Source organism: Hibiscus syriacus, unplaced genomic scaffold, assembly GCF_006381635.1.
Source record: "Hibiscus syriacus cultivar Baekdansim isolate YM2019G1 unplaced genomic scaffold, ASM638163v2 tig00110505_pilon, whole genome shotgun sequence".
Lineage (NCBI taxonomy): Eukaryota > Viridiplantae > Streptophyta > Magnoliopsida > Malvales > Malvaceae > Hibiscus > Hibiscus syriacus.
In genome coordinates, this window is record NW_024062765.1 from 3,297,410 (window position 1) to 3,321,746 (window position 24,337).

General features: G+C 32.8%; 4 protein-coding genes and 1 pseudogene across 5 annotated transcripts; 2 read left to right on the forward strand and 3 right to left on the reverse strand.

The window, feature by feature from the left end:
- Positions 1–1,000: 1,000 nt before the first annotated feature.
- On the forward strand, positions 1,001–18,021 carry LOC120129860 (UPF0301 protein CT0663-like). 2 transcript variants are annotated; one of them, XM_039147264.1, is made up of 4 exons: positions 1,001–1,418; positions 2,179–2,330; positions 2,824–3,523; positions 18,010–18,021. In XM_039147264.1, exons 1-3 carry the CDS (start codon positions 1,367–1,369, stop codon positions 3,499–3,501), a joined length of 882 nt encoding a protein of 293 aa, XP_039003195.1. In that variant the 5' UTR covers positions 1,001–1,366; the 3' UTR covers positions 3,502–3,523; positions 18,010–18,021. The 2 variants fall into 2 exon arrangements, with proteins under 2 accessions (XP_039003195.1, XP_039003196.1); XM_039147265.1 differs by lacking the exon at positions 18,010–18,021 and having other exon boundaries at positions 2,824–3,645.
- Positions 4,519–8,503, reverse strand: LOC120129858 (annotated as a pseudogene).
- Positions 14,309–16,445, forward strand: LOC120129859 (11-beta-hydroxysteroid dehydrogenase B-like). The gene is made up of 6 exons (XM_039147263.1): positions 14,309–14,502; positions 14,604–14,796; positions 15,090–15,175; positions 15,277–15,408; positions 15,743–15,907; positions 16,112–16,445. Exons 1-6 carry the CDS (start codon positions 14,314–14,316, stop codon positions 16,415–16,417), a joined length of 1,071 nt encoding a protein of 356 aa, XP_039003194.1. The 5' UTR covers positions 14,309–14,313; the 3' UTR covers positions 16,418–16,445.
- A 2,473-nt stretch (positions 18,022–20,494) lies between the features above and the next one.
- LOC120129931 (ethylene-responsive transcription factor ERF020-like) lies at positions 20,495–20,958 on the reverse strand. Its single transcript, XM_039147316.1, has one exon. The coding sequence runs from the start codon at positions 20,949–20,951 to the stop codon at positions 20,529–20,531; it is 423 nt and encodes a 140-aa protein (XP_039003247.1). The 5' UTR covers positions 20,952–20,958; the 3' UTR covers positions 20,495–20,528.
- A 1,306-nt stretch (positions 20,959–22,264) lies between these two features.
- On the reverse strand, positions 22,265–23,208 carry LOC120129935 (the record flags this gene model as incomplete). Its single annotated transcript, XM_039147319.1, has 3 exons — positions 22,265–22,435; positions 22,533–22,793; positions 22,969–23,208. Coding segments are annotated over 3 exons (672 nt in total), but the record flags the coding sequence as incomplete, so codon positions are not given.
- Between the last annotated feature and the right edge of the window lie 1,129 nt (positions 23,209–24,337).

Genomic DNA, 24,337 nt, shown 5'->3' on the forward strand with positions numbered 1-24,337 from the left:
CCCTCGACCTTCCATTACAAACCAAAGCATCCTTGTATGATCTTCCACCCCTCAAATTGCCCAAAAGTTATGTTCCCTTACTTCTTTTCTTGGTCTCACCCTTGTTTACCTTCTTTTCTTCTTTTTTGGACTTGGAAGTAACATCTAACCTGGACCGATGATTCTGGTATTTTTGTAGCCCTAACAGAAACTCTCTTTCCATCTATCCACGTTCCATTGATATTCACAATCGTGTTCCTTAAACCTTCATCCTTCTCAAACTGAACAAACGCAAGTGTATGGTTCCTATACTTGGGTTTGTTGGACACATTTGGAATGTAAACCCTTATAACCTTACCTTGTGATGGAAAAACTCCCTTAACGCTCTCCCAGAGACTCTCTTGCTGAGATTATCCACAAAAGCCGTCCATTCCTTACTATAGGACCTTTTTCATTTCAAATTCTCTCACTCTCTCACTCATACTTTCTCTCTCTTTGATTATCAAAAGACTTTGTTCTCTTTCCAAAATAAAAGTGTCTTAACAGTTAGGGTATTAATTGGGTAATTGACTATTAACATTTTTTAATTAATATGTGATAAATACAAAGTAGTATCTGTTCAAATAAAATTTTCAACCATTTAACATTAGATGCTCATACCCTTGACATTCTTGATGCTCGAACCTGAGACCACATAAAATAACAATAATTCTTTTACCACCGAAATTTAATGTTTGGACGACTAAAATAAATAATTTCTCTAATGATTAAGACTAAATTGAGGGATTTCTTTTTAGTTTACCCCAGAAGCAATTTCCATAAGGTTAGTGATGAAATTAAAAGTGTATATAATTAGGTGAAAAAAAAGAAACGTGACGATAGGTGAATGATTAACAATGTTATTTATCCAAACATCTAGAACTGAAAGAGAAAAAAGAAGCTAAAAATAAAGCATATTCTCACTCTTTTCAAGAGCCAAAAGAGTCATTTTCAGTTCCTAGGCCCTAGCTATATTATTGTGCTTATATTTTCTTTTCATTCTCCCCTTCAATAATTCCATTAATAATCAAATCCATATAATCTGTTACAGATTTTCTAACATCATCGTAATTTCCTGTCTCTTCTTCCAAACGGTACTGTTTTACCTTTGAGCAGGAAAAAGAAGACAAGTAGCTGACTTTTAAGAGCAAAAAATGGATCTTTGGGCAGTTCACTTGAAGAACGCAAACCCTGGGAATCCTCCTGCTTCTGCTGCTATGTTGACGAAGAGAAATTCGATTCCTGGAAGACCCAATTCTTGTAAGATTTCGAAATTCGGAGTTTTTCAAATCAGGGTTTCAAGATATTCCTTCCTTCATCTGCCCATCGTTCTTTCTCCGTTAAAGCTATGGCTAAGAACAATAATCACGATAATTCATCTTCCCCTTCCTCATCTTCCGGTATGCCTTACTTCCCCCTTTTTTTCTCTCATGCAAATTTATGAAGAATCATAGCTTTTGGCTCTTTTTTTAATTTCTTTTTTTCAGTTATTAATTTTGTGGATAATTTGTTTTTTATATCTTTGGGTTTTTGAAACTACATCTTGTTGAATACTTGAAAGTGTTTAAGGATGATTAATTCAAATATTGGATTAGTTTTGAACATTGATGGACGGTGACTGACCATTTAATTGAAACAGTGAAGTGTTAGTTTTGAAACGAATGAACTCACAAAGATTAGTGATTTGATGTACTAGTCTTAAATGTAGAATTGTTAGTGTTTATTGGAATTGTGATTTGGTTTAAGGGACATCTCAAGTTGCCACAGCTAATGCTATTATGTTAAATTTTACATTATTTTAGTCCTAATGTTGGAGTTTTTCTTATTCGAGGTTCGAGCTAGGATTGCAGATTTGGTACTGAGTCTTGGTCTATAGTGACTTGAAAATTCTTTCTTTCCCCTTGTATTGTTTTCTTTTTCCTTCTTGTGTGTTTTATATGAAGCACAGAAGTACAGGTAATGGTATCGTGCTTTATGTTTTGACTTAGTTCGTTTTTAGATTTTGTGATCTATAAATCATTTAGTCCTACATTCTTCTTTTTCCTTGATTAGATCTTGTTATTATTATTTGGTGTATGATTTGATACATAAATCGGCATTTCAGAGTTGCCACAATTTGGATTTAACATAGTTTTCAAATGTTTGTGGTAATTTATCCAGGAAATGGCGATCAATCTATTCCTGATAGAGACAATTCAAGAATAAATAATTCTTCAGACAGCAACAAATCTGATGATGATGCTTCTCAGAAGTCCCATGATGTAAACATGAACTGGAGAGAGTTCAGGGCAATGCTCTATAATAATTACCAGGTGACGTTTTTCGTCCCTTAATTGTGTGCATTCTGCTTCTTCAATATTTGAGGGGTAAAATCTTTGTTACTTGGACTCGGGTGTGTGCCAAACATGGGTATGTTCAATTTTTTTTTTAAGTGTTTTATTATTATATGGAAGATCTTCAGGGGTCATATCTTCATATCTATATATGTCGGACCCAAGTCTTTCTATTAGTGTTTCTAAGAAACAGATTAGTTTAGTCAAGGTGTGTACCTATGCATGAAGCAGAAATCAAGTGAACTCCTTGTGCTTATTCTAACAGTGTAATTTTGTAATTATTCAAACTTTTTGTTGCTTTTTATCATATGCTGCGTTTGGAAGCAAAATCTGTATACTTTCTAGGTTTATCATTAGTTCTTTTCAATGTTAATTGACCTGTTATGTATGTGAAAAGCATTGAAAGCGATGTGTAGAAAATTTGGATTTCTTGCTCTATAGAAACAGTTAACTTTTACATTACTTTTAACAGGTGGAAAAGACAGATTCCGGTGCTCATAAACAACGTGGAACACCTCATGTGTCGAAACCTCTCAACCAGAAATGGGCACACCCACTTTCAGTGCCTGAGACCGGCTGTGTTCTTCTTGCCACTGAGAAGCTTGATGGAGTTCGCTCGTTTGAACGAACGGTGGTTCTCCTTCTGAGATCCGGAACCAGACATCCACAAGAAGGGCCATTTGGAGTTGTTATTAATTGTCCACTTCACAAGAAGATCAAACACATGAAACCCAATAATAATGAATTAGCCACTACCTTTGCGGATTGCTCCCTGCACTTTGGGGGGCCTCTTGAAGCGAGTGTGTTTCTTTTAAGAGTGGGAAAGAAATCCAAGCTTCCTGGGTTCGAAGAGGTGATTCCTGGCCTCTGTTTCGGTGCTAAAAATAGTTTGGAGGAAGCTGCTGAGTTGGTGAAGAGAGGAACCCTCAAGTCTCAGGATTTCAAGTTCTTCGTTGGGTATGCTGGATGGCAGCTGGATCAGTTGAGGGAGGAAATTGAGTCTGGCTATTGGCACGTGGCAGCATGCAGCCCAAATCTGATTTTTGGAGATTCGTCGGACAGTTGGTCGGAAAGTTTGTGGAAGGAGATTTTGCAGGAAATGGGTGGTGAGTACTTAGAACTAAGCAGGAAGCCTAAGCAAGATATATAGGGTAGGGTATCTAACAGGTAATGTGCCTAATGGATGAATATAGAATTAAGAAGTTGAGTATTGAATATTGATGTGTAGGTAATGAAACCATTTGTACAGAATATTAACTGCCTTTTTCACTAAATTCATCTTCATCCTCCTTTTCTTCTCATGTCCAGTGATAAGAAAAAAAACTGCACCAATCTGGGAGGTTGAACCGGTACAATCAGGACCGGTTGCTCACCTGGAAACTAATGATCCTCGTTCTAATATTTTTGGTAAACTACTATTTTGACCTCTTTTATTTTGATCACCATACTATTTTTACCTCTCCAAGAAAAAGATGTGGAAGACAACTATGATGATGGAGAGGTTGATGAGCTTTGTGAAAGCTTAAGCAAGATAAGCATATTTAAAAAATGTTGTAAAATATTATCATGTAATGGATTGGATCGAGTTGTTTGAGTGTAAAATGTGATGGATGTGTAAATATTGAAGATCAAATATGTAATTATATTAATTTTTTTAACAGTTACATCACCTCTTATGTTAGATGTTAACAATCGGTAGTTTGAGTAGAACATTTAAATAATTAAGTGGTATCTTCCGTTAGATGGTTGGATTAGAACATTTAAATAATTAAGTGGTATCTTCCGTTAGATGGTTGGATTAGAACATTTAAATAATTAAGTGGTATGATTGATAAAATTAAAAGATTGATGATCGAAATAGAAAGGGACAATATTTAAGTAGTTATAGTTTACTTATATAAGAACTAAAAATATAGTTTAATTTCAGATTTTACAGCTACTATTCGGATGAATATCAAAATTTTAAAATACGAATAGCATTAAAGACTAAAAGAGTCTAAATTAACGTATAAAAACTAAATTCATAATCTATACATGATATAAGTACTAATTATATAATCTAACTTATATATGCACGTGTATATATAAAAGAACTAAGAAGAAGTGATGCCGGAAAAGAATGCCACCTATAAGATCAAAAGCAAATTCCCACTATACACAGCAAATTGCTACACCGCCTCATTCAATTGCACTTGCAATGCAAGTTAACCAGACCAACCAAATCAACCCTATCAACATTTCATGAACATCAGAAAGTCTATGACCCCAAATCAATGTAACATCTCCATCTCAATCTTGTTGCATTCTGATTTCTGATGATGAACAAATAAGTTCAGTGGTTGCAACTCGGCATTTCGAAGCGAAAATGTTACCGGAGAGCTCTCGGAGCAAGCTTCTTACAAGGAGGCAAGCGAAGAGCTTACGGTTTTTACGATGTATTCCCACCATGATGCAGTTGAGTTATACATTTGCAACTTTTTATGCTTTCCTCACTTCTCGATGCGTCCTTTTCTTACAGCCTGCTGGATTTGTCTTTCATCCTCTTTAAGCATGTCTTGGTTGTTTCCACCAGGAGGCACCAGTGATCCAGAACAGTGGGTCCTGTTTTTCTTTGCTACATAACCTGCAATAGTTTAAGAACATATGAAACATTATAAATGATTCATGGCAAAGACATGATCGGAGTCTTGGAGTATACGACCATTTCTACCCGAAACTCGACATTTGACATCTGAATCTTAAATCTTACATATCTCATCTAAACATGTCAGAAACTTGCATAGACATTACATACACTTATCTAAGTTTTCGGGTCTCAGAATTGTAGAATCATTTGAGAGAGTTGCATCCCCGTGTTAGACATTACCATATCCATATCTGACAGACTCGTGTCCACGAAACATAGGCATGCAATGTACGATGACTAGATCATCTGACCTAAAAATGATATGATGCTGATAACAAGAAAAGTTAAACAAAAAGTGGTCGGAAACAGTTGGTTAAATTACCGAGGCTTGATCATTGTTTGATGCTCTATCATCTTTCTTATAGGAAGTGTTGGCTGCCTGAGGGTTCAATGAATTCTGTTTCCTAATGTTGCCAGTGTTTCTGGTACAACCTGCCTTATTCCATAACTCTACCGCACTGGGATGGATCATCGAAGAGGAACGAGTTAAGCCATTTTGCGAGGTGACCTTACAAGGATCAACTCCAATGGCCGAGGCACTAGGATGGTCATATTTAAGAGTGGTAACAGGTTTTGATGGTCCCTGAGCAATGAATTCCGGTGAATGCACCAATTCAGCTCCCCGACCCTTGACAGCCTCTGCTCTTTTCCTGAAGTTACATGTGAGAATAAAAGTTTAAAGATGGATTCAAAAATTTCTCAAAAGAAGAAGAGAAAGTTATGGAATCATTTTTGTCTTTTCTTTATTAGGCATCCATCAGCACAGGATAAATGCATCAGAATGAAAAATAAATCGTTATGATTTTCTTGGGTTGTTTTTTCGCATTAACTTAGCATAGCATGAGTTTATGTATGCATAAGTTATAAAAAGGCTGAAAATGACCAACCTTCTTGCTTCCTCGTTACGAAGCTTAGCATCTTGTTCCTTGGTTGGAGGATAGGATCCGATGGGATTACAAGGGAAAGGCTCAATTGTAAAGAACTGATGATTCAACCATTGGCCGGACAATATCATAGAAGGATGTTAGAATTCAAATCAAACGGGAAATTCATGTTTCAAGAAGTGAAGATAAAAAAATAATACTAAACAACAACAAAAAGGAATATAGCTGGTTGTCCAAATACCTCACTTCTAAGTGCTGAAGTAGCGGATCCTCGAAAATCTGGTTCCAACGAGAGGAGTTTATCAACAAGAGACAAGGCAGAATGTGGGAAGTTTCTGAAAGCGTCAGCAACAAATCGTTTGTAATTTTTTTGAGGTTTGAAACTAGTTGCATGTGGAAGTTTCGTTTTCTGCCATACTCCTCAGAGGGTGAACCACAGAGTTTAAAGATCCTATGCATTTGCTCTACCTGAAGTAATCAGAAACGAAAGAACTTAGAAAAACTTGTACATACCCGTATTGAGCATACATAGCCAAGTCCAAGTATATTCTGTTAGCATTCTTTTCAGAAGAACAAAGCAAAATGAAAGTGCATTTGCAACAATATACAGAATTAGTCATGCAGTTATATTACAACACATGAAAGAGAGACTACCTCTGTTCTTCCAGGCAAAATCGGCTTCCCAGAAAATAATTCAGCAAGGATGCAACCTGCACTCCACATATCTATAGCAACTCCGTAACGATTGGCCCCAAGCAAAAGCTTGGGTGCCCTGTACCAAAGAGTTACAACACAGCTTGTCAGTGGCTGCTTTTGGTCCAGTTTAAACAAAGTTGCCAAACCAAAATCTGCAATCTTAAGAACTCCATTTTTGTCAATCAGGAGATTCGAGCCTTTGATGTCTCGGTGCAGAACACCATGGCTGTGACAGTGTTCAAGGCCACGAAACAACTGTTGCATGTAACATTTTATTTACAACAAAATCGCATATGCCTCTTATAAGACCAAAAGCAGATATAACTTGAGCAAGGTATTTTATTGCAATATAGAAACATATACCTGCTGTTCGGTCAACTTGATGCCAGGAGTGGCTGCAAGCCTTGCAAGATCATGGTCCATTTACTCGAAGACAAGATACAAGCTGCTCGACATCCTTGAAGTGACTATACACAAAAGCTTCACGACATTTGGATGGTCAAGCCTCTGTAAAATGATTATTTCCCTAGCCATGACGCGGACACTTTCAGGATCCATATTGGCAAACCGGACCTACATGGCAACTATTTTGCCAGTTTCTAGGTCACGAGCCTTATATACACTGCTGTAAGCTCCTTGACCAATCTGCATATACAAAATACTATGTCAGTATGGGCAAAAACACTCATGAAAAAAGAAATTTGTCGCATACAACAAATGGTAAGCCAAAGTACGTCCTCCAACGGCTATAAATGACAAAATCTATAAACAATTTGCACAAACAAAGATGATTTGAAACATACAAAAGAAAGTTTTAAGAAATACTGAAGCTATTCCAATATCATCAAATGTTATATGGTACCAAGTACCAACAATGACTGCAATTCGTCCTTTGTCTTAATCAGCTAATCTGCTAGGATGAAATCCCTGTACTATGTCAATTCTTGTTCTTAAAGTGTAACATGTTTGAACCAATGTTTGTTTGAATCGGTAGTAAAATCACGAGAGAAGTTTTAGAAGGGCAAGGCTACTCAGGCTGTTCATGCTTGATACTCGTGTCCAGTACATCTTCGAATCTCTACAAAGACCTTCCAATGCATGGCAAATCTTAGAAAGAAAAATATAATGATACCCCTATCAAACAAATACTCGTATCCGACACTCCTATAAGTTTGAGTAATATTGCAAAAATTTGACCTATGCACCAGAGAATTTCCCAGTTCAATTCTTCAACATACATGGCACTTTTAATGTGAAGGTTAATCAAATTATAAATATATGCTCCATTTGCAAACTTTACCTGTATTTTCATCTTTCATATATTACCAACGTTAAAATACCATTGCATATTAACGTCTTCCAACCGGAAGATCCTAGGAAGCTGTATCATATATTCATACATCGGACACGATTATCGAGCAAAGTAGGGAACACGGATATTTCAACAACAATAAGAAGTCCAATGGCATGGAGAAACAAAATTGAATTCAAGGGGGAAAAAGTCAAAAAACGTGAACTGATTTAAGAGGAAGTAAAAGAAAGAACTGACGAGAAGTAATTACTTTCTCTAACTTCTCAAAAGATTCGACCCGCCGAGGCAGCAATCCCTTAACAACTTCTCAGGCAACTGAAACTAACCACGACGGCCATCTGGCAGCCACTAGTTCAGTGAGAGGCCGAGCAGGATAGCCAGCTATATCCACAGAAAAACGACCGGTTTTGGATGGTTGACGTAGGGAGTAACGTCGATCAACTAAAAGATCATCATTCTTTGTTGGCGTAGGAGCAATCAATTGCACTGATCCCTTGTTGAAATCTCCATCTTTCTCATTGCCATTGTCGTCAAAACTCTCATCTTTGGCTCCTTTGTTGCAGATGCAGTCCATAATCCCCCCTCCCCCTAAACAATCCCTTGTTTTCGAATAGCTATGCCTCGAATTTGCTTGTATAAAAGAAAAAATCCCTCTTCTAACCATGCATTAAGCAACAAAGAAACCGATGTTCTCCATTGTTGCCGAATTCGAACCTCATTGTAACATCGGTTCTTAGGCGGTTTCAATCCCACCCAGCATTTAAAACCCTACCAAAACCTTACTTCTTCTACAAGAAACACCCAGATTATAAAAAGAACGTCAATAGTCAACCAATTAAAATCTGAGTAAATTGAAGAATGATCAGAATGAATACACAAACAACTGAAAATTAAAAACCAAACCAAAAACTTTAGGAATGAGCACCCAACAAATTTTTTTTTTTTTACAAATAAACTTAAATAAGTGCTGAAATAGCAGGATTTTTTTTTAATTAGTAGACGGAAAAACGAAATGACAGAGAGGATAGTACTGAAAAGGATTGGAATGAAGTGGACGCGGGAATGAGGTAGCAGACATTCCGTTAGTTCAGCTCCTAAAATTATGAGAAACGCAAGATTTCTGGGGATTTTTACTTCTCAATTCCCTTTTCTAAAAGGTAAAATTATCTTCTCAAGAGTTTACGTTTGATTCCAATTTCTGATTATCATGATAATATTCGGTTTAAGAAAAATTAGGTTTTCTTATAATAAAATTGAAATACAAGGTTTTTCTTTAAGCTGTTATTATATTAAGGGTAAAGTATACAATTGGTCACTAAACTTTTCAAATACTTGCATTTAGGTCCCTTAACTTTTAAAACTTGCAATACAATCACCAAACATTTAGTTTGTTTGCAATATGGTCACCAACGTAATGACCGTTTCACTTCGTTAGGGTAAATTATATAAATGGTCACTAAACTTTTCATGCGCTTGCATTTAGGTCCCCTCAACTTTTAAAACCTACAACACATTCATCAATTATATTTTAAATCCCAAATTCCAAAACATTTCAATTACATTCTAAACCTCAAATTCCAAAATACTTCAATTATATACCCAACCCCAAATTCATAATCCATTCTCAAAATCTTCCATAACAAACTGAACTTTAAGTAATAACCATAAACCCTCAAAACATAACCCTAGATGGTAAATTTCCCCACCAATTAACCCAACATAATCAACAACATTTTGTTCATTTTTGGGTCCATAACAATAAGTGATTATGTTGGGTTTAGGATTTAAAAGTTATATTTAACCAACTATAAGTGAACAATACTCAATTCAATTCAATTTTTTTTCGACTTGAATTAATTCAAAAATTTTGATACAAATTAACTTTGAGTTGTAATTTCATAAACTCAACTTATAAAAATTTCAAGTTAAAATCGAGTTGTAAAATACATCTCGAATATCTCAAAATTTTTAGTAATTAGTGGATTAATTTTTAAGTTTGAGTCAAGTCCCTTGACTCTGTATGATATATGTATACCACGTATGGAAAAAATATGAAGAAATATATGTATTGTATATGGTTAATGTTATAGTATTATAAATATTTATAATTAAATTTAAATAGAAACTTGAAAATTTTAAACTCAAATCGGAAAAAAATCGAGTCAACTATTTTATAAACTAAACTGAATTAGAATAAAATAATATTATAATATGATAAATATTTATAATTAAATTTAAACAGAAACTTGAAAATTCAATTCAATTTGATTTGATTTAAATTTTATAAACTAAAATTGAAAAAAAATCGAGTCAACTATTTTATAATCTCAATTGAGTATTTCGGTCCAATATAACTCTAAACCCAACATAATCACTTATTGTTCACTTATAGTTGGTTAATTTTTTTTAAACGATTATGTTTTGAGGGTTTAGGTTTGTTGTTTCATGTTCAGTTTGTTATGGCAGATTTTGAGAATGGATTATGAATTTGGAGGTTTAGAATGTAATTGAAGTATTTTGGAATTTGGGGTTTAGAATGTAATTGATGATTGTGTTACAAGTTTTAAAAGTTGGGGGACCTAAATGCAAGCGCCTGGAAAGTTCAGTGACCATTTATATAATTTACCCTAACGGTAGTGAAACAGACGTTACGTCGGGGACCATATTGTAAACGAACTAAATATTTAGTGACTGTATTGCAAGTTTTAAAAGTTGGGGTATCTAAATGCAAGCATTTAAAAAGTTCAGTGACCATTTGTATACTTTACCCTTATATTAAAGGGAAATTTTTTATTTTAATTCCTACATTTTTACTTTTTACTATTGATAACTTTTTTATTCATATCAATATCTATTTTTTGTTATATATATATATATTTATAAATTTCCATGTTTTAGTTATTAAGAAGACAAAAGTGTCTCTTTCTACTAATATTTTAGAAGATTGTTGTCAATTTTTTTTATAATTTTTTTAAAATTTTAAATTTCTAATGTTTATTTTATTAAGAAGACCAAAAAGTATCATTTTTATTAATATTTAAAAAAGATTATTGTAGTTTTTATAAACTAAATTGATATTTAATTAGTTTATTTTATTAATCTAATAATAAACTAAATATTAATAAAAATAGCATTCACTAAATAATAATTTATAAGATAAATTATATTAATCACTTAACTATTATTTTTCTATTTTGATAATATTTTTACAAAAAAGATTTCATGACAAAATAATAATAATGTGATAACTACCTATATAATTTATCTTAAATTAGTTAAGAATCAAATTCATTAAATATTCATAATGATTAAAGAGAATGGTGTTTTCTCTTAAAATCTTTTTTTAATAGAGGCAGTTGGTATTATTAAAAAGTGAATATCTAAGATTACAATAAAAGTTTACAACTATCATTGTAAATTAAATACATAATTTGGACATTTTCCTATAACATTGAAACTAATCACTTTAGATCATATAAGGATGTATATGGAAAAGGTTAAAAACTCAACCAAAAGACTCGAACAAAACATAAATACAGATAAATCTAACTGTACGAATCATAAGAGGAAATTAAGCTATTGAAAGACTACTGAGAACTGTAAATCAGAGCTGAGCGTTGTGAAAAACTATCAACGATTGCAAAATCACGTATCCAAATTCAATTCGAGGGTCAATGGCAAGGAAGATCAACTGGAAAAAAACATAAAATAAAAAGAACGGTCAAATGACTGAAAAATAAGACAAAACGAGTCACATAGACAGAGATAAATGTGTCATAAAGGCAGAATTATTCTTATTAAAAACTAAAAAATAAAATAAGAGAGAAGAGAACTGGCGGTCGACAATCAACATCAAAATCGATGTCGTCGTTGATTAAATAAAATTAAAGAAAAAAAGTTAATCTAATCTATAGAAAATGATATAAACTTTAAAGAAAAAATAAAGAATAAGAAAAGAAGGGAGCAGGGAAATTTTAAATTCAAGTAATGTTTATATAATATAGTATGGATTATTAATTATTAAATAATATTATAAATAAATATTATTTTATAATCATCTCATATTAGTATAAGCCTACAATACATGTCACATACTACAACATACCACGAAACACGCCTTAAGAAAATTTGTTCTTATTATGTAAATATTAAAAAATATAAGAATTTGTTTAAAATTTAATTATAGTTTTAATAAAATTATAATAAAATTATAATTTTTAAAAAAATAATAATTAATTTAATCTTTTTAGAATTAATAATTTAAAGTTATATAAGTTAGAACCTGCCATTAGCATCAGTCACCTTTGGTGACCACTTTCACTCATCGAAAAATCAAGTGCTACAACATTCGTGCTTGAGTTCGCCTAAAATCATCTGCTCATGTATTTTTAATAAAAATTAGGTAAATTATACATTTAGTACCTAAACTATTACTTTATTTCATTTTAGTACCTCAACTTTCAATTTTTTCAAAACCATACATAACATTTACTTTTTGTTTCATTTTAGTACCCCACCATTAAAAAGTTAATGGCACATTTGAAGTGGTATTTTTTTATTTGGGTAAACTACACAATTCATCACTTAATTATCTTCTCACTCTATTTGATCACTAAAGTTTAAAAAATTAGAATTTAATCATTAAACTTTTGAATTGCTTATATTTTGATCCTCTAGGAATATATTATTATTATTTTTAGTATGCCATGATAAATTAATTAATATCTAATATCAAATAATATTTAAAATAAAAATAAAATGTTATAATTTTAATCCAACCCTTAATCTCCAAACCCCAATTGTCAATCCAAACCCCAACCCTACCGACATCACCCTCCAATCACCACATAAGAATCCATTGAAAAAATCGTTTGTGAACCAGAAACAAATGAACACAGAGAAACAAATTTAAGTGTAAAAAATACAACAACCACCATCACCTCAACAAAGAGAAGTTAAGAAAAATGTAAACATTGCTCAATACTCATAATTGAAACAACAAAAAAAGCTTAAATTTTTTATATAAAAACAAAAATAGTAACAATAAAAGGAAAAGCGCATGAAGTGGATGAGAATAAAGTTGTCATTCATGCTTCCTTATTTCGTCTTAAAATGTTGTAGTTCCAGAAAAAGTATAACTAAAATAAAGAAGAGATAAAGAGTATGAAACAAAAACAAAACAAAACAAAAAATCTAGGTTTTTGTTTATACTTATTTTCTTGCATTCTCTCTCATTTTCTAGGCAAATAAAGATAACTCATTTCACTAGATCACCAACCAAACAAAAGCAACATTACCCCCTTTTTACTTTCACAGACCTAATCATAAAATTAAAATGAAAAGAATAAAAAAAGGAGAACAATAACTTGATGAAGATAGGTATGGACTGTGAGGTTTTTTTGTTTGTGTGTATAGTTTTACTCAATCGTAGCAACGCCTCATTCAAAGGAAGAGAATTTAATGAAAGAAAAAAAAAATTGCTAGTATGGGTTTTTGGGTATTCTTTGTTTCATGAAGATGAAGTTAAGGATGAGTTTAGATTGGCGTTGGAGTTTGGAGATTTAAGATTAACATTAAGGATTTTGATTTTAAATTTTATTTGACATTAATAAAAATAAATTTGTCATATCGTACTAATAATAATAATAAAATAATCCACATCATCATGAGAGATCAAAATACAAGTAATTTGAAAGTTTAATGATTAAATTAAAAAATTTTAAATTGTAGTGACCAAAATAGAAGTGAAAATATAGTTAAGTGATGAATCATGTAATTTACTTAAATAAAAAATATCGGCCGTCAGTTTTTTAACAGTTGGGCACTAAAATGAAATAAAAAATAAACGTTAAGTGTGATTTTGAAAAAAATGAAAGTTGAGGTATTAAATCAAAACAAAAGTGATAGTTTAGATAATAAACATATAATTTACCTTAAAAATTATAATTTGATTATAATTCTATTAAAATTATAATTAATTTTTAATAAATGATTAATTTAAATAAATTTTTATATTTTTTAATATTTACATAATAAAAATAAATTTACTTGCGATTATTTTAGTATATCACTTTAGTGATACATGCACTGTAGAATTTTCGTCTCAGGTTATTGAAAGAAAAACGTAGAATCCAATCCTTACCCAAAAGGAGAAAACGACAATCCCTATCATTTGTCTTTTTATGGTCAGAAGTCCCTTCCAAATGTCAAAAAGGTATCAAAGAAAGCAGTGCCACGCCCCAACACGTGTTTTCCTCTTCCTAAACCACACTGCATGTAACGGCAGCACATATCTATTGCTTCCTCCATATCGTCACTCATTATTCGCTTTCCTTTGAGGCATTTTATCAGACATTTCTTTTTGATCCTGGGAAAATCTTAGTGATGGCGGATTTAGTTAACTCGTTTCTCAACTTAGCGGTGCCCCCTGCCACCATGATGATGCTGGCCTTTTCATGGCCCGCCTTGTGCTTTATCAATGCATGCGAATGGCTTTACAACACCTTATATACTACAGAGAATATGGATGGCAAAGTTGTTATAATCACCGGTGCTTCTTCTGGTATTGGAGAGGTAAATCATATTCTCCGTTACACACATTAGTATAGCCATTCTTTTTAAGTCTCAATATCATCAAGTATTGTGTTGTTGTACATGGTTTATGAATATTGCAGCAAATTGCATATGAATATGCAAAGAGGAGGGCAAATCTTGTGTTGGTCGCGAGGAGAGAACAACGGCTTCGTGCCATTAGTGAGAAAGCTAGGTATATTGGTGCAAACAGCGCCATGGTGATTGCTGCAGATGTTGTCAAGGAAGATGAATGTAGGAGATTTGTTAATGAAACCATAAACTTCTATGGGCGTGGTAAGTTACATCCTTATGCTTAGTTTCGACGACAGATTATGATTTGGTATTAACCTTATTCTTATAATTATAGATGTTTTGATTATGTTTGCATATGTGTGATAAATTTCCATACACATTTGTTGTGCCTAAAAGTAATTCAACTGTTAAGAACCTGAACTTACAGAGTGGCGTAAGAGAGATGTTGTTCTACTTATAATTATAATCATCCGGGCAGTACATTTCATTAACTGCATGAAGCTCAAATCGTTTTTGTATTCACTCTGTTTTGTTTCTGATACTTTATCTTGCAGTGGATCATCTGGTGAACGCAGCAAGTTTGGGACATACGTTCTACTTTGATGAAGTTGCGGACACCTCAGTGTTTCCCATTTTGTTGGTAAGCCTCAAATAGCTGCCATTGTGTAATCTTTGAGGAGATTCCTTTTGCCCCTTAATCAAGTTTTTTTCTTAAGGAGTTGTTGGTTTGTTAATTTTCAGGACATAAACTTTTGGGGAAATGTTTATCCGACATTTGTTGCTCTTCCGTACCTACAGCAGACTAATGGTCGAGTCATTGTGAATGCTTCGGTGGAGAACTGGCTACCATTGCCGAGAATGAGTTTGTATGCTGTGAGTATATATAACTTTACTACATCATAAACATCACATGCAAATATCTAGATTCTAGTCATTTTGGTATCTTAATAGATAGAACTTGCTGTTAATTCCATTCAGTCCAATCCACTCGGATGGATCCATATTCAACCGTAACATGCACCTGTATGAGCACTCGAGTTGATTTTGCTCTTGATTCTGAACAATGAACCATCAATTTTCCTGAACTATTAAGTTCTATTCATGCAGAAAGACATAAAATAATTAATGCATTAGTTTAACTCTTACCGCCGAATAAGTGTTTCCTTCTATATGAATGAACCTGATCCTTCCTTTGTGTTTGTGTTAGGCTGCAAAAGCTGCTCTCCTGAATTTCTATGACACTCTCAGGCTCGAAGTAAATGATGAGGTTGGAATAACGATTGCAACACATGGATGGATCGGAGGCGAAATGACAAGTGGAAAATTTATGCTTGAAGAGGGAGCTGAAATGCAATGGAAGGAAGAACGAGAAGTAAGTATCAACTAAACAGCTGCAATATATTTTGAAAGTTTACATGATTCAGGTAAAGCAAGATTAACTGATTGATCCGAAACTAATTTGGTGATCACATAATTTGGATTTAAATTAAGAAAGATTATCGTGATTGCGGATGCAGTCTAATTAAAGCGTTGCCATCCTGGGAATGTAATTCATGTATATATTAAATTGGTACAGGTACAAGCAAGTGGTGGGCCTGTGGAAGAGTTTGCAAGGCTGATCGTTTCAGGGGCATGCCGGGGAGATGCATATGTGAAGTACCCGAGTTGGCATGACTCGTTCCTCCTCTTTAGGGTGTTTGCACCCAAAGTACTTAACTGGAGTTTCCGGCTTCTACTGTCGACTCATGGTACAAGAAGAACATCGATGGTGGGTGTTGGAAAACTGAAGGCTGAAGGCAGCACAGCTAGGTATACGATGGAGAGCACTTCTCCTAGGAGGCTTCCTGCAGGTCCGATAACCTTTTCGCAGAAGATGGAGTAGCGGCATCAATGGCTGCCACGTCTTGAGTTGAACTTTGCTTTGTTTATTTAATGTGTTGTGAATTGTTCGGTTCGAATTTGGCACCATGTTTTCATATAAAGAACAAGTGTTGGATCGTATCGGCAAAGTATGTCCTAGTTAGCAGAATAAGCCCCGTGCAAATGTATTCAAGTGCATATTGTTTTCATTTGTTGCCATGGATTTGGAATAATGCATTACTCCAGTTCTGTTTCATCAATCCTTGAAAAATTACTAATTAAGAATATTTTTTTATTCTTATATATATATCTGTGTTCATATGATAATCATGTTGGTGAACGGCGACGGATTCATTACTTCCTGAGCTTGAGTAGGTGTCCCTCGAATTTTTTCGAACTTATTTGATTAATTTTTTATTGATAATATTTACTTTGAAATTTTATATGTTTATTTTATTTTAAAATATACATATTATTAATATATATGTTTATTATGGATGATTCTGTGTACTTTTGTACGGAACAAGAGGGGAAAGCATGTCGGCCATTGACAAAATCGTGCGTTTAAGCTTTAAGCTTTAGTCAAAAACATGCGCATAAGAGTGGACCGATAAATTGGATTTTGAGTTCCAAACGTTTCATATTTCAAATTTAAATTGTATTACCTCAAGTGCACGTGCACGTATCAACATTTTCCTCAGTTAAAGTATCAAAAAGAAAAATAAAATTAGTAAAAACAGATGATTAATTTTTTAAATAATTTATATTTTTTCTCATTTATTTTTATCTTCAAAATTTACAAGTTTTAATTTAATTATCAATTTTTATATATTTATTTTTTAAATTATTAAAAAACTACTAACCGTAATTGATTTGATGATATAAAGATAAAATAAGATTAGAAAAATAGATACATATTTTTTTAAAAAAATGAATAGTAATAATTCTTATATAATATTGTATATTTATGGCTTGCACCATAATCGAACTCTCAAAGATTATATATATATATATATATATATACAAGATAGTTTGTAACACTCATTTCCTGTATATGTTTCCGTACACTCATTTGTAAAACTCATAAAATTTTGTTTTAAAATTTAAAACCAAAAATATTTTAATACAATAATAAAACAGTCGTTGAAACCTATTACTAAAGTTATCACTTTAAATATATTATAGAGTAATTTTTCTTAATTTCGATTACAATCCAGTAATTTTTCAAAATAACATGATTGTCCTACTGTTGCTGATGAGAGTCAATCTTAGATTGATGATAGCTGCTCCTGCTCCACTATCTGACTAGTCTTTGTTGTTACCTACGCGTGAAATCAACACACGTTAAGTATATACTTAGTGAGACATAATATTGTAAAAAATCTGCAATTTATACATAAGTATCTCATGACTATTTAATGACGAACTAAATCACATACTCCATAAGGATCAAATAAATAATTCTCAGTTAAACCAGATTTTTCTTTCATACAACCATCGAAATTATTCTTAGTAGTCCCATCATACCTATTCTTTTGTATATTTTTCCCAATTATTCTTTATTTGCCCTATGTACATTAAGTGAGAAAGTAATGTATATGTATTACACTAAAGTGCCAAATGGTCCTTTATATACCGTTAATATACCGCTATGTATTTTCATTTGTGGTATCCTTTAATGACAATTATGAACTGTTATACATTTTCATTTATAGCATCCTTTCATATCAATTATGAATTGTTATACATTTTCATTTATGACATCATTTCATACCAATTATGCACTGTTATACATTTTCATTTATGACATCCTTTCATACCAATTATGCACTGTTATACATTTTCATTTATGACATCCTTTCATACCAATTATGCACTGTTATACATTTTCATTTATGGCATCCTTTCATGCCAATTATGCATTGTTCTTCATCTAACTTGTATTAGTGACACCTTTATGCCAAATGCACAGTTAGACATTTAGTCTTTTATTTTAGTACAATTTATACTCTAATAGTTATTCATAATATCAATTAACTCTTTCGATTCATTATAAACTCTATAGTTTGCACACGTAGTGACAATACGATAATTCACAAACTTATTATAATTTATGTGGGTTGCACATCCACTACCAATACGTTAATACATAAACTTGTTATGAATTTCTTAATTTTCACACAGTGTCCATACAGAAATTCATAAACTTATTATGAATTTCTTAGTTTTGCACATAAAGTGCCTATACAGAAATTCATAAACTTATTATGAATTTCTTCGTTTTGCACACAGTGCCCATACGGAAATTCATAAACTTATTATGAATTTCTTTGTTTTGCACACACATAGTGCCCATACGAAAATTCATAAACTTATAATGAATTTCTTCGTTTTGCACACACAGTGCCCATACGAAAATTCATAAACTTATTATGAATTTCTTAATTTTTGCACACACAATACCATTTGGTAATCGCCATACATATATCAAGCAATCATACATTTATGATTATCATAACATATAGGTACATAATAAATGCACTCACCTGACTTGCCTCGCTATTATATCCAAAACGCAAATCTGACTACTCAACTACTTTATCTTTGCCTTTCGTTTGGCTTGACTCGGGAGTTTGATTATGATCTACATAAGCATCCATTAAGGACATATACCATACTAAATGTTAGTATATTCCCTAACATTTATACTTTAATAAGATTCACAAGTACTATTATTTAAATTTCTATAACAATTTCAACTTATCTTATAATTTCTGTCTCAATAGTATCGGTACCCCTACCATGGTATCGATACTTCTATATTTGTGGTACCGATACTCCTTTACAGTATCGATATCATTTTTGCATTCTACAATCAATGGTATCGATACCTTCTCCATAGTATCAATACCCCCTCTCAGTATCGATACTAATTGCATCATATCGATACTGTTTAGCTGATTCTTCCAATTTTAAGCCTGTAGTATCGGTACTGTTTTATCAGTACCGATACCCTTACCCAGATTTTCTATTTTTCAGCCCGATTCTTACCCAAATTTGGTCAAATTTCCTTATGTTTACAACCAACAATACTATTAAAGTCTTCCCTACTTATCCCTACTAACTTTCCTTCATTTAACTTCTTAAAACATCTAAAATCTCCCAAGAACATTTTAATCTAAGAATCACACCACTTTTTCTAACATGTTTTTAAACTAATCTAATGCTTCTAATCTCTCAGTTATTTCTTTGACAAGTCAAATATTCTAGTAAACATAAATAAAAACTCATATCTTAACATATTCTTCAAAAACCTATTTTCTTAAATCTTCAATATTTCATCTATCTCTTAGTTTTGATTCTATTTAATCATTCCTTAAGCCTCTATAATACTCAATACTTCAAAAACCAACCAAAAATGAAAGAAGAAACTAACCAATGAAACCTTACTTTTAGCTATGGGGGAGAGTTTTTCCACGGGAAAGAAGAAAATAACTTAAGTTTCTTTAACTTTCCCACTTTTTCTATACTTTAATACCTTATTAAAAATGAATATTAAATTCATTTTCCTTTAAAAGACCAAAATGCCATCTTCATTCATCTATTGATACAAATTAGTCTAAAACAATATTCCAAATCATTTTCTCATTTTTATCATTTATTCAAAGAAATCCTCAAATTTTAAAACTTTTCACTAAAGTCACTGACCTAATATTTGAGGTATTACATAGTATATGTTCAAATACTCTCAATTAATTAACTATGCAAGCTTATATCTATGTCGGTGTTCAAACCCGTGATTTTTAGAGAAAATAACAAGTTCTTTAACATTTAAAGTATCTCTATCGGTGCTCGAACATGTAACTTTTAATGAAAATAACAAGTCTTTTAACAACTAAGGTAAATTAATGCGTACAACTCTCAAAGATTAAATTACAGTTTTATTGCATATTTATACTATTATAAGATTGCCTAAGCTACCTTAAAAACCTTGTAATCTAAAGTCTAAACATCTAACTCTACCTGCTATTACTGTATTATGGATATTCATTTTTTACAATAAATTATCCGTAAAAAGAAAAGAGAAAAAGGCTCAGATGGTCGTAACGTAAGCTCAATCCCCGATCCGATGACTAGAGATAATCTTCAACGGAAATGCTCAAACCCTCCGTTTCTCTTCCTTCACTTCTTCTTTCCCTGGAGCCGCCACTAGCATCGTTCGCATTCGCCGTGATCTCATTGTTGACTGAGCTGTCGGCTGTAATCATTTGAACGTCGATTGCCATGCCAGCATCCGTCGCTGCTTTCTGTACGGACTTGGGCGACATGTCTGAATTAACATACGGAGGTAACAACGAAGGGAAGTTGAGAGCGGTTAATGATGATGGTCGACGGAGACAATAGAAAGCAATGTCGTGGGCGACGGCAGCGGCTTCCGGAGTTGAATAAGTCCCTAACCAGAGGCGTCCTTCGGTGCCGGGAACTCGAATTTCCGACACCCATTTCCCCCATCTCCGGCGACGGACTCCCTTGTATTTCTTTTCGTCGGCACTCATTATTGCAAAAGAAAAAGCAGATAAAAAGGGTTACTGGAGTTTGAAGAAAAGTGAGGAAAGGGGATGGAAAGCGTAGATAATATAGGTTGAAGAAGCACAGAGTCAAAAGGAGGAGTTTTAAGGTAGAATATGAAGATTAAAGGACAAGTCAAAGATGATAAGCAAGGTCAGACGAAAGTGGACTGTACCTTCTAGAAGAATTGTGAGTTTTGGTGTTATGGCTCAAGTTGTGTACTTGTTCTTTCAAATTTCTGGAATAGCTAGGTCGGTCCATGGAATAATTTTTATTTTTCAGGTAAATTATAGTGTTAGTCCCTTTTATTTTCAGTATATCTAAATTTTGGCGAGGACAACTTCTAACTTATTAAGGACATGATGATTTCTATTAAAGTTAGGATAAACTACACATTTAGTATTTAAACTATTAGTTTTATATGTTTCAGTACATAACTTTCAATCTTTTAATAATCATACATAAAGTTTAGTTTTTGTTTCATTTTTAGTACCAAAACTTAAGTATTGAAAAAATTGAAAGTTTAAGTACTAAATTACGTTTAGTACCTAATCCATACTTAAATTTTGAAAAAAAATGAGAGTTTAGGTACTAAAACGACTAAAACAAAATAGTTTAGGTACTAAACGGGTTAAGTTTTTAACGACAGGTACTAAAATGAAACAAAAACTAAATCTTAGATATGATTTTGAAAAAATGAAAGTTTAGATACTAAAATGGATCAAAATTGATAGTTTAGGTACTAAATTGTAATTTACCTTCAAAGTTATTATCAACTTTAAAAACTATTTTTTAAATAATTTTATATTTAAAGTATTTTTCTAACATTTTTTCTTATTCATTATATTTCCGTAAATAATTTTTTATTATTATTGATCATTTATTATTTGCTGGTATAAAACATTGATTCATCGTCGATCGACCATCGATCAATCACAATTTCATACGGGTTTTGGTCGCCAGGGGAGGTGAGGCAAGGTAGAGATTCGTCGACGGCAAAGGATGGTAGTCGGCGTGAGTTTAGGGATTGAAATGAATGTTTTTAAAGTTTTGGGTTTATTTCAAAATTTATGTGTTTTCATTTTAAATATATATATATATATAATTATTTTTAATCTTATATAAAATTTCTAAAATTATCAGATTGTTACACATGTCACTTAAAGGAGAAAATTAACGTCGTTGACAGTCTGGACACCTAAAATAGTAACGTTTGTAACGTTAGACATCTGGATGGACAAAAAAAATATTGAGCCAAAATTATTTACAAGTTTGCAGCTAATGTTGAATGATGGTGAATCTAATTGAAGGCATTTGTAGCAGCATACAAGAAGTCCAAGAGACCTTTACCAGTCAAGAGCTCGAAATCCAGCAAGAGCAGGAAACCGATTATAGCCGCCTTCCCGTTTATAATTTCGTTCTTTCCGATGAAACCAAACCCCTCCGAGTCCTCATCAATCAGCATTCTCATCTGAAGAACCGCGTACAAGAAGATGATCAGACGAGTCAATTGCATGCTTCTAATACTCTGAGTTTGTTAAGCTTTATAAACGAGAGCAATGTGTTACCTTGTCCAGATTGACATCAGAAGCAGTTACCCCCGGTTGCGCCTTTCCACTGAAGACGATCTCTGCGGCTGCATCGGATTTTACACCGCCTTGCATGCTGATATAAATATTTTCACCGTCTGTTTTTACAGGGTAAACGTAGAGTGTCCTTAAAGTAGGTGTAAGGGCTCGAAGCACTGGGTTTTTTGGATACCATTCCTTGGTGGCTCCGTTTCGAAGATCAAATGTGCTATCTGTTGTTGGACAAACTATACAACCATCCTGTAAAAGGTACAATCACACATTATCTGTTCATCAATTCTGAAAAAAAAAATCTGAATTATCTGCTTAAAACTGAAAGCAGTAAAAATCTGGGGTTTAAACCCCTTATTGCCAAACCATTGTTTCTTTAAATTTTCATGATTAGACAAGTAATGAGGGTGGGTGGGTTGGGGACCTGGGTAAGCTTGGCGTTGAGCAAGCCCTCCGTGTAAGCGCCTTCAGCGGGCGAACGATTCTCAATTGCAAAAACCTCATCCTTGTACCAAAGCAATAGGATGTTATCCCCGTCTTGTATGATCACACGCCGCTCTCCATTTGGCAGCGCCGCCAGCGGGACCACCGGCACCCAGTTCTCACCACCAGAAACGCCGCCCGAAGCCACTGAATGTTCGCTCACGGAAGGTATTTCCGTCGATTTGCAAGTGATTCAACAGTTATTGTTGTTGGGAAATCGGGTTATTTCCCATACGAACGTAGTTTCAAAATTGATTTGAAATGTCAAGATCAAAACTATTAAATTTGCACAGCGGACAAATCCGTCAAACTATTGAATATTGAAACACAATGTAAAAACCCAATAAAGAACAATAAAAGAGATAACACACCAAATTTACGAGTTTCGACGAAAATATCGTTTACTTATCGGACACCACACCGGATGATAACTTCACTATCAACAAATAATACAACAAATGAAATTCCTAAAGTGAGAGAATGAAGAAAACAAATGAAAGAGAAAACTTGTTTTTGGGATGATTTCTAATGGAAATACTTAGGCCTATTTATAGTTAAGTTTTAAGGATTAAACTTATAAATAACTTAATATTTAAGAGATCAAAGATGAAATTCCCATGTGCACAAGTTGACCACTTGCCAACTTGTCAACTTGCCAGCCTTCAATTTGCCAACTTGCCAATTTTAATGTAGTGCCTCTAATTGCTGTAACACCCATTTTTTGTATACCCTTCCATACACGAGATATGAATGTTACATCAATTTAAAAATAATATTTTTCATTTAAAAACCCGTAAAACTTTGTTTCCAATCGATTAACCATAAAATAAGATATTTTGTTAAATCAACATAATAAAATCTTCACTTAATTACATTACAAAATGTTTACCATAGTTTAATTACATGCCAACTAAGTTCTTAAATTGAATAAGATTGTCCTATCGTTACTGATAAGAGTCAACCTTAACTAATGATACTCACTGCTACTGATGCACTCCTTACTCAATTTATCTCCATTTTTACCTACACGTGGAAACAACACACATTAAGTATTTACTTAGTGAGACATAATATTATAAAGTAACCCTTTTATATATATATAAGTATGTCATTTCTATTTAATTTGTACTAAATCGTATATTCCTTAATGATTCTATGATCCTCCTCATTGAAACTGTATTCCATTCTCAATTATCTTAAGTATTTTAGTATGCCTAACATACCTATCTTTCTATATATTTTTCTTCAATTATTTATCTATTTAGTCCTAAACATTTATTTTCATTGATAGCATCCCAACATGCTTATAA

Coding starts and splice junctions, on each gene's coding strand:
- LOC120129860 (XM_039147264.1), top strand. CDS start 1,367: ATGGCTAAGAACAATAATCACGATAATTCATCTTCCCCTTCCTCATCT. Junction 1,419..2,178: donor TTCCCCTTCCTCATCTTCCG/GTATGCCTTACT, acceptor TAATTTATCCAG/GAAATGGCGATCAATCTATT. Junction 2,331..2,823: donor TGCTCTATAATAATTACCAG/GTGACGTTTTTC, acceptor TACTTTTAACAG/GTGGAAAAGACAGATTCCGG.
- LOC120129859 (XM_039147263.1), top strand. CDS start 14,314: ATGGCGGATTTAGTTAACTCGTTTCTCAACTTAGCGGTGCCCCCTGCC. Junction 14,503..14,603: donor CTTCTTCTGGTATTGGAGAG/GTAAATCATATT, acceptor TGAATATTGCAG/CAAATTGCATATGAATATGC. Junction 15,908..16,111: donor AATGGAAGGAAGAACGAGAA/GTAAGTATCAAC, acceptor AAATTGGTACAG/GTACAAGCAAGTGGTGGGCC.
- LOC120129931 (XM_039147316.1), bottom strand. CDS start 20,951: ATGAGTGCCGACGAAAAGAAATACAAGGGAGTCCGTCGCCGGAGATGG.